The sequence below is a fragment of the Anomalospiza imberbis genome, unplaced genomic scaffold (genome assembly GCF_031753505.1).
Source record: "Anomalospiza imberbis isolate Cuckoo-Finch-1a 21T00152 unplaced genomic scaffold, ASM3175350v1 scaffold_105, whole genome shotgun sequence".
Classification (NCBI taxonomy): Eukaryota; Metazoa; Chordata; class Aves; order Passeriformes; family Viduidae; genus Anomalospiza; species Anomalospiza imberbis.
The window spans coordinates 1-9,630 of NW_027099438.1; the positions used below are offsets into that span (position 1 = coordinate 1).

General features: G+C 55.9%; 1 protein-coding gene across 1 annotated transcript; it reads right to left on the bottom strand.

The window, feature by feature from the left end:
- Nucleotides 1–39: 39 nt before the first annotated feature.
- Nucleotides 40–6,373, bottom strand: ELP5 (elongator acetyltransferase complex subunit 5). The gene is made up of 7 exons (XM_068177757.1): nucleotides 6,170–6,373; nucleotides 5,501–5,709; nucleotides 4,955–5,035; nucleotides 3,746–3,958; nucleotides 2,193–2,374; nucleotides 1,102–1,318; nucleotides 40–138 (listed from the first exon to the last, which is right to left on the bottom strand). Exons 1-7 carry the CDS (start codon nucleotides 6,371–6,373, stop codon nucleotides 78–80), a joined length of 1,167 nt encoding a protein of 388 aa, XP_068033858.1. The 3' UTR covers nucleotides 40–77.
- Between the last annotated feature and the right edge of the window lie 3,257 nt (nucleotides 6,374–9,630).

Sequence of the window (9,630 nt, forward strand, 5' to 3'; positions counted from 1 at the left end):
GAAGGCGAGGAGCAGCTCCTTTATTGGGGTCCCACACTCGGGGCTTTTCCCCCCAAATCTGGGGGTCCCGGGGGGGGTCACAGCTCCAGGTCCTCGTCGGGGTCCTCGGGGTCCTCGGGGGGCGGCTCGGGGTCGCTCCTGGGGGATCTGGGGGAAATTTGGGGAATTTGGGAAAATCTGGGGGGAAATTTAGGAGGATCTGGGGGAAATTTGGGGGAAAATTTGGGGAATTCTGGGGGAATTTAGGGGGATCTGGGGGAAATTTGGGGGAATTTGGGAAAATCTGGGGGGAAATTTAGGAGGATCTGGGGGAAATTTGGGGAATTTTGGGAAAATCTGGGGGGAAATTTAGGAGGATCTGGGGGAAATTTGGGGGAAAATTTGGGGAATTCTGGGGGAATTTAGGAGGATCTGGGGGAAATTTGGGGAATTTGGGAAAATCTGGGGGGAAATTTAGGAGGATCTGGGGGAAATTTGGGGAATTTTGGGAAAATCTGGGGGGAAATTTAGGAGGATCTGGGGGAAATTTGGGGGGAAATTTGGGGAATTCTGGGGGAATTTAGGAAATCTTGGGGGGATTTTGGGGGAATTTGGGGGAATTTGAAGGAATTTAGGAAAATTACCAGGAAAATTTGGGGACTTGGGGAAATTTTGGGGAAATTTTGGGGAATTTTTGGGGAATTTTTGGGTGATTTAGAGAATTTGGGGGGAATTTAGGAAAATTTTGGGGGGACATCTGAGGAACTTTGGGGAAATTGGGGAATTTTGGGGGTTTTTGAGGAATTTGGGTAACTTTTCAGGAGTTTTTGGAGGATGGTAAGGGATTTTGGGGGGCTTTTAGCAAATGTAGGGTGGAAATTTGGGGGATTTCTGAGGGGAATCTTGGGAGGATTTTGGGGGAATTTTGGGGGAATTTTGGGAAGAATTTTAGGGGTTTTTTTGTGGATTTTGGGGGGGATTTTAGCAAATTCTTGGGGATTTTGAAGGGGATTTTTCGGGGGCAGTTTCGGGAGGATTTTTTGGGGGATTTGGGGAGGAATTCCAGGGATTCTTGGCGGATTTTGGGGGTGATTTCAGGGGAATTTGGGGTCCCAAACTCACCTGGGCAGGTACGGGGGGGTCAGGGCCGCCCTCGCCCCCCGCTCGGCCCCCGACAGCCCCAGGCGGAACGTCATGGGGGGGCCCCCCCCAAAATTTGGGGCTTTTTGGGGCTTTTTGGGCTCTCCCCAATTGGGGGGAGGGGTCCTCGGCGGTCGGGGGGGGCTCGGCCTGGGGGGGCCCCCCCCAAGGAGCCGTCGGGGAGGAGGGTGAGGGTCTCCTGGGGGGAGGGGAGACACCAGAATGCCCCAAATTCACCCCAAAAACCACCCCAAATTTATCCTCAAATTCACCCCAAAAATCACCCCAAAAATACCCCAAATCTCCCTAAAATCCCCTCAAAATTCACCCAAAATTCACCCAAAATCCACTCAAAATTCCCCCAAAATCCACTCAAAATTCACCCAAAATCCCCCCAAAATCCACACAAAATTCACCCAAAATCCCCCCAAAATCCACTCAAAATTCCCCCAAAATCCACTCAAAATTCACCCAAAATCCCCCCAAAATTCACCCAAAATCCCCCCAAATCCTCCCCTAAATTTCCCAAATCCCCTCAAATGTCCCCAAAATCCCCCCCATTACCCTCCAAACCTCAGGACCCCCAGATCTCCCCCTAAATCCCCCCAAAAATCCCCTTAAAGCCCCCCTAGGACTCCCCAAAATCCCCCCAGGACCCCTCAAAATCCCCAGAAATCCCCCCAAAATCCCCTTTAAAGCCCCCAAAACCCACCCAGGACCCCCCAAAAATCCCCTTTAAAGCCCCCAAAACCCACCCAGGACCCCCAAAATCCCCTTTAAACCCCCCAAAATCCCTTTTAAACCCAGGAAAATCCTCCGGGACCCCCTAACCCCCCCCAGGACCCCCCAAAATCCCCCAAAAATCCCCTTTAAAACCCCCCAAAACCCACCCAGGACCCCCCAAAATCCCCCAAAACTCCTCTTTAAATCCCCCAAAACCCACCCAGGACCCCCCAAAATCCCCCAAAAATCCCCTTTAAATCCCCCTAACCCCCCCCCAGGACCCCCCAAAATCCCCCAAAACTCCTCTTTAAATCCCCCAGCCCCCCTCAAAATCCCCCCAGCCCCCCCACCTGGAGGGGTCCCCCCCCTTTTCGGGGGTCCCTGAGCAGCCGCAGCCTCCGGGGGGCCCCGGGGGTCTCGGGGGGCCCCCCCCAGGATCAGCTGGGCCCGGGCGAGACCCCCCGAGAGCCCCCAAAACTGGGGGGGGGGTGCAGGTCCTGGTGCAGCAGCGCCACAATTCGGGGAGGGGGCTCTGGGGGGGGGGGGGCACGGGGGGAAATTGGGGAACCCCAAAATCACCTCGAAATTCCTCAAAATCCCCTAAAAAACACCCCAAGACCCCGAAACTCCCCCAAAATCCTCCCAAAGCCCCCCAAAATCCCCCCCAACACCCCCAGACCCCTCAAGCACCCCCCCCGAACATCCTCCAAGGCCCCCAGACCTCCCCAAAATCCTCCCAAAGCCCCCCAGCACCTCCCCAAAACGCTGCCGCAGCCTCCAAATCCTCCCTGAATCCCCCAGGATTTCCCCCAAATCCCCCCTGGATCATTCCAAGGCCCCCTCAAATCCCCCCAAACTCTCCCCAGATCACCCAAACCTCCCCCCAAAACCCCCTGAAATTCCCCCAAACCGCCCCAAACCCTCCCCAAATCCCCCCGAAATCCCCCAAACCCCCCCAAACACCCATATCACCCTGAACCCTCCCCAAATCCCCCAAAATCCCCCCAAACCCTCCCCAAATCCCCCTGAAATTCCCCCAAAGCCCCCCAAACACCCAAATCCCCCTGAAAACCCCAAATCCTCCTGAACCCAAATCCCCCTGAACCCCCCCAAATCCCCCTGACCCCCCCCCTGAAACCCCCCAAACTCTCCCCAAATCCCCCTGAAACCCCCCAACCCCCCCAAACCCCCCCCAAATCCCCCCCAAACCCTCCCCAAATCCCCCTGAACCCCCCCAAAATCCCCCCAAACCCTCCCCAAACCTCCCCAAACCCTCCCCAAATCCCTCTGAACCCTCCCCAAATCCCCCTGAAAACCCTCCCCAAATCCCTCTGAACCCCCCCTGAAACCCCCCAAACCCTCCCCAAATCCCCCTGAACCCCCCAAAATCCCCCCAAGCCCTCCCCAAACTCTCCCCAAATCCCCCTGAAACCCTCCCCAACCCCCCCCCAAACTCTCCCCAAATCCCCCTGAAACCCTCCCCAAACCCCCCCAAATCCCCCTGACCCCCCCTGACCCCCCCCAAACCCTCCCCAAATCCCCCTGAACCCCCCCAAATCCCCCCCAAACCCTCCCCAAATCCCCCTGACCCCCCCAAACCCCCCCCCAAACCCCCCCAAACCCTCCCCAAATCCCCCTGAACCCCCCCCAAATCCCCCCAAAACCCTCCCCAAATCCCCCTGACCCCCCCCAAATCCCCCCAAAACCCTCCCCAAATCCCCCTGACCCCCCCCCAAATCCCCCCAAACCCTCCCCAAATCCCCCCAAACCCTCCCCAAATCCCCCTGAAACCCCCCAAACCCTCCCCAAATCCCCCTGAACCCCCCCCAAACCCCCCCCAAACCCCCCCAAACCCTCCCCAAATCCCCCAAACTTTCCCCCAAATCCCCTCCCCCCCCCTCACCGTCGGGGGCGCCCCCCCCCAGCAGCGCCCCCAGCCCCCGGCAGAGCTGGGGGGAGGGGCAGCCGGAGCAGGGCCCAGCTCAGCGAGTCCAGCACCAGCGTCCCGGGGGGGGAGGGCAGCCCCCCCAGGAGCCCCCCCAGGACCCCCCCCGGGCCCGGGGGGTCCCGGCCCAGCCAGCCCAGGGGGTCCCCGAAAAGGTCCCGGAAGCGCAGCCTGGAAATTGGGGGGGGGTCAGGGCGGGAAACGGGGGGTTTTGGGGGTTCAGGGGGGGGTTTGGGGGGATTTGGGGGGATTTGGGGGAATTTAAGGGGGGTTTGGGGGATTTTGGGGGGGGTTTGGGGGGGATTTGGGGGGAATTTGGGGGGGATTTTTGGGGGGATTTGGGGGACTTTAAGGGGGTTTGGGGGATTTTGGGGGGATTTGGGGGGTTATGGGGGGATTTGGGGGGGATGTGGGGGGTTCAGGGGGGATTTGGGGGAATTTAAGGGGGATTTGGGGGGGATTTGGGGGGGATTTTGAGGGGGATTTGGGGGGTTCAGGGGGGATTTTGGGGAATTTAAGGGGGATTTGGGGGGTTTGGGGGGATTTGGGGGGGATTTTGGGGAATTTAAGGGGGATTTGGGGGGGATTTGGGGGGATTTTTGAGGGGGATTTGGGGGGTTCAGGGGGGATTTTGGGGAATTTAAGGGGGATTTGGGGGGTTTGGGGGGATTTGGGGGGGGATTTTGGGGAATTTAAGGGGGATTTGGGGGATTTTGGGGTGATCTGGGGGGGATTTTGGGGAATTTAAGGGGGATTGCATTTTGGGGATGTTTGGGGGCGGGGATTTGGGGTTTTTTGAGATCTCATGTTATTCATTTTGTTTTTGGGGTGGTTTTGGGAGGTTTTAGGGTGCTGTTTTTGGGGTGTTTTGGGGGCTTTCAGGGCGTTTTTGGGGGGGTTTCCGGGGATTTGGGGTTTTTTGAGGGGTTTCTTGAAGGGGTTTTGGGGGGTTTTAGAGGGTTTTGGGGGTGTTGGGGTAATTTTCACGCTGTTTTTTTGGGGTGTTTTTAGGGTGCTTTTGGGGATTTTCGGAATTTTTGAGGTGTTTTGGGGTTTTCCAGGCAGTTTTTTTTGGTGTTCCGGGGTGTTTTCGGGGCACTTTTTGGGTGTTTCAGGGGGCTTTAGGGTGTTTCGGGCTGTTTTGGGGCGCTCCGTGCCCCCACTCACCGCTCCCGGACGTGGGGGCTCAGCCCCTCCTGGAACTGCTCCCGTGGCACCTCCAGGAGCACCACGAGCACCTGCTCGGCCCTGGGGGAGATTTGGGGGGCTCGGAGCCCTTCGGGACCCCCAGAAAGCCCCAAACCCCCCAAAAAAACCCCCAAAACTCCCAAACCCCCTCCCAAAACCGCCCTAAAAACCTCCAAAAACCCATAAAAGCTCCCCAAAGCAGCCCAAAAATCCCCCGAACCGCCCCAAAACCCCTAAACGCTCCCAAAACCTCCCCAAAAATGCCCCGAACCCCCCAAAACCCTCCCAGGAACACCCAAGCCCTCCCCCCAGAGCCCCCAGACCACCCCAGATCCCTCCCAAACCGCCCCCGAATTCCTCCTGACCGCCCCCACCCCCCAAAAATCCCCGAAATCCCCCCAAAATCCCCCAAAATTCCCCCAAATTCCCCCAAAATCCCCCCAAAATCCCCCCAAATTCCCTCAAAATCCCCCCAAAATTCCCCAAATTTCCCCAAAATCCCCCCAGTTCCCCCCGGGCCCTGACCTGGCCGCGGCCTCGCTGGCGATCGCCCTCAGGAGGCTGCGCCCCTCGGACCCGGCGCTGTCTGAGGGGGGACGGGGGAGACCCCCGGGGTGACCCCCAAATTCCAGAAACCCCCCCGAATTCCAGAAACCCCCCCGAATTCCAGACCCCCCCCCGAATTCCAGACCCCCCCCAAATTCCAGACCCCCCCCCAAATTCCTGACCCCCCCCTAATTCCAGACCCCCCCAAATTCCAGACACCCCCCCCGAATTCCAGACCCCCCCCAAAATTCCAGACCCCCCCAAATTCCAGACCCCCCCCCCGAATTCCAGACCCCCCCCGAATTCCAGACCCCCCCCAAATTCCAGACCCAGACCCCCCCAAATTCCTGACCCCCCCAAATTCCAGACCCCCCCCCCGAATTCCAGACCCCCCCCAAATTCCACACCCCCCCCCGAATTCCCTCAAAACCCCCCCGAAATTCCCCAAATATCCCCCCCCCCGCCCTCACACCTGGGACCACCCAAAAATCCCCCCAAAATCCCCCCCCCCCCCCCCGGGTCCCCCCCAAATCCCCTCCGGCCTGCCGCGTCCCCCCGGCCCCCCCAAACCGCCATCGCCCCCCAAAATCCCCCAGAAAACCCCCAAAAATCCCCAAATTCCCCCCCAAATCCCGCGCACCCCCTCACGAGCAGCAGCCCCCCGCCGCCCAGCGCCTCCAGCATCGTCGCGCGGCGCCTCCCGATGACGTCACGTACGGACGCGGGCGCCGCCATTTCCCCCGCGCGACACTGCCGTACGGAAAAGGGCGCCGCCATGTCCGAGCCGGCGCGTTCTTCATGACGTAACTGGCGCACAGTTGATGTCACCGTACGGCAGGGCGCGCCCGCCATGTTGGAAATGGGGGAATTTGGGGAGTTTTGGGGTTTTTTGGCGTTTTTCTGGGGGGGATTTTGGGATCCATAGGTTGGATTTTGCCTCCAGTCCTCTGGATTTGGATAAAAAAAAGGCGAAGCGAGCGGTAAGCGGGAAAGTTTTGGGTGGAAAAAGAAACATTTTGGGGGGGTGACGGGAAAAGAAACCCAAAATTCGGGGGGAAAAAACCCGAAATTCGGGCTGGGGGGTGGGGGGGGGAGAGGGTAAAAAAACCCCAAAATTCTGTTCCAGCCCGGATTTCCCCGGTTTGAGGGGGAATTTCCCCCATTTCTGCCGCAGTTCCGGCCCCGCGAGCCCCCCGGGGACACCGAGGCCGCGGGGCGCACCCCGGATTCGGGGGCCTGGAGTGGATTTTCGGGGGTCTCAGGTGTATTTTTGGGGTCTCAGGTGGATTTCGGGGGTCTCAGGTGGATTTCTGGGGGGTCTGGAGTGGATTTCGGGGGTCTCAGGTGGATTTTTGGGGGTCTCAGGTGGATTTCGGGGGTCTCAGGTGGATTTTCGGGGGTCTCAGGTGGATTTTTGGGGGTCTCAGGTGGATTTCGGGGGTCTCAGGTGGATTTTTGGGGGTCTCAGGTGAATTTCGGGGGTCTCAGGTGGATTTTTGGGGGTCTCAGGTGGATTTCGGGGGTCTCAGGTGGATTTTCGGGGGTCTCGGGTGGATTTCGGGGGTCTCAGGTGGATTTCGGGGGTCTCAGGTGGATTTCTGGGGGTCTCAGGTGGATTTTGGGGGTCTCCAGGTGGATTTCGGGGGGTCTCAGGTGGATTTTTGGGGGTCTCAGGTGGATTTCGGGGGGTCTCAGGTGGATTTTTTGGGGGTCTGGAGTGGATTTCGGGGGTCTCAGGTGGATTTTTGGGTGTCTCAGGTGTATTTTTGGGGGTCTCAGGTGGATTTCTGGGGGTCTTAGGTGGATTTTTGGGGGTCTGGAGTGGATTTCGGGGGTCTCAGGTGGGTTTCTGGGGGTCTCAGGTGGATTTTTTGGGGTCTCAGGTGGATTTTTGGGGGTCTCAGGTGGATTTCTGGGGGTCTCAGGTGGATTTTTGGGGGTCTCAGGTGGATTTCGGGGGTCTCAGGTGGATTTTTGGGGGTCTCAGGTGGATTTTTGGGGGTTGTCAGGTGGATTTCTGGGGGTCTCAGGTGGATTTCTGGGGTCTCAGGTGGATTTTTGGGGTCTCAGGTGGATTTCGGGGATCTCAGGTGGATTTCTGGGGGTCTCAGGTGGATTTTTGGGGGTCTCAGGTGGATTTTTGGGGGTCTCAGGTGGATTTTTGGGGGTCTGGAGTGGATTTCTGGGGTCTCAGGTGGATTTTTGGGGGTCTCAGGTGGATTTTTGGGGGTCTGGAGTGGATTTCGGGGGTCTCAGGTGGATTTCGGGGGTCTCAGGTGGATTTTTGGGGGTCTCAGGTGGATTTCGGGGGTCTCAGGTGGATTTTTGGGGGTCTCAGGTGGATTTTTTGGCGTCTCAGGTGGATTTTTGGGGGTCTCAGGGTGGATTTCTGGGGTCTCAGGTGGATTTCTGGGGGTCTGGAGTGGATTTTTGGGGGTCTCAGGTGGATTTCGGGGGTCTCAGGTGGATTTTTGGGGGTCTCAGGTGGATTTCGGGGGTCTCAGGTGGATTTTTGGGGGGTCTCAGATGATGCAGTGAATGAACTCGGGGACTCTCTGGTGTCTGGGGGGGATTTTGGGGAGATTTTGGGGGTTTTCTCGAAGGGTTTCGGGGGGATTCTGGGGTCCAGGACCCAAATCTGGGGGTCCCAGGGGCTCAAGGAGCCGAATTTGGGAGGGTCAGCCCCGATTTTGGGGGGCTCAGGCGGATTTTGTGGTCTCCGAGGGATTTCTGGGGAGAATCTGGGGGTCCCGGAGGGTCCAAAGCCCAAATTTGGGGGTCCCGGGGCAGATTTTGGGGGTTCAGGGAATTTTGGAGATGCAGAACCCTAAATTTTGGGGGTTTGGGGGTTCAAGAACGCAATTTTTGGCATTTTGGGGGTCAGGAACCAAAATTTTAGGGATTTTTGGGGGTCAGGAATTTAAATTTTGGGGGTACAGGACCCAAATTTTGAGAATTTGGGGTTTTTTTTAGTTTTTTTTAGGGTTTTTCAGCCACTTTAGGACCCAAATTTGGGCTCCAAGAGCCCCAAAATTTTCCCTCCCCTCCCCCCTTCCCCCCACCCCGAATCCCAAAAAAAATTTTGTCGCTTTTGTCCCAAAATCGTTTTTATTTGAATAAATAAACGTTACAAAAGGGGGGGTGGGGGAGGGGCCGGGGGTGGGGGGAGGGGGCGGGTGTGAGACCCCCAAAAAGTGACGTTTATCCAAAAAAAAAAAAAAAAAAAACCCCAAAAATCCCAAAAAAAATCCCAAAAATCCCCAAAAAAAAAGCAAATAAATGGAAAAAAGAGGGGCGGGGAGGGGGCGGGTTCGGACCCCTTCAAAAAGCGATGATTTTTGGGAATAAAAACCCTAAAATTGACCTAAAAAGGGGAAAAAAACCCCAAAAACCTGGGGAAATTCCCGGGAAAATGAGATTAAAAAAGGGGGAAAAATGGGGAAAAAAGGGGGGAGAAAAGGAGGGGGAAGGGGCAAGGATAAAATTACTGCAAAAAAGAACCGAAAAAAGGGAGAAATTGGGAAAAAATGGAGGAAAACCCCAAAAAACTGGGGGGAAATGCAGAAAAATTGGGGGGAAAATGTGGGGGAGGGCGGGGTTCAAAGCAGCCCCAAAAATCCTTAAAAATGAGCCTAAAAATGTGTAAAAATAAAAAAAAAAAGAGGAAAAAATAGGGATAAAAAGGAAAATAAAGGGGAGTGGGGGAGGGGGAGGAGGTGAAAGCACCAGTTTTAAAAATTCATAAAAATGGCCTTAAAAAAGTGGAAAAAATGGGGAAAAATGGGGGAAAAAAAGGGAAAAAAAAGGGAAAAAAGGGAGAGTGGGGGGGAGGGACGGAGGGGGAAAGCACCAAGTTTGGAACTTCAATAAAATCCAGGAAAATGACCCCAAAAAAGGGGGGGAAATTGAGGAAAAACAGAGAAAAAGCAGGAAAAATGCAAAAAAATGGGGTAATTTGGAATTTAAAAAAAATCTGGAAAACAAAGGGGAAAAAAAAATCAAAAAATAACGGAAATAAATTCTAAAAAACTGCAAAAAAAGGAAAAATGGGGAAAACTTAGAAAAAATTGGGGAAAAAAAAATTGGAAAAAATCAGAAAATGGGGAAAA

Bases quoted from the DNA above. Each gene is read 5' to 3' on its own strand.
- ELP5 (XM_068177757.1), bottom strand. From the start codon at position 6,373: ATGGCGGGCGCGCCCTGCCGTACGGTGACATCAACTGTGCGCCAGTTA. The intron at 5,710-6,169 runs GTGAGGGGGTGC...GTCTGGAATTAG, and splicing joins GCGGCGGGGGGCTGCTGCTC to GGGGGGGTCAGGAATTTGGG. The intron at 3,959-4,954 runs GTGAGTGGGGGC...CCCAATTTCCAG, and splicing joins AGCCCCCACGTCCGGGAGCG to GCTGCGCTTCCGGGACCTTT.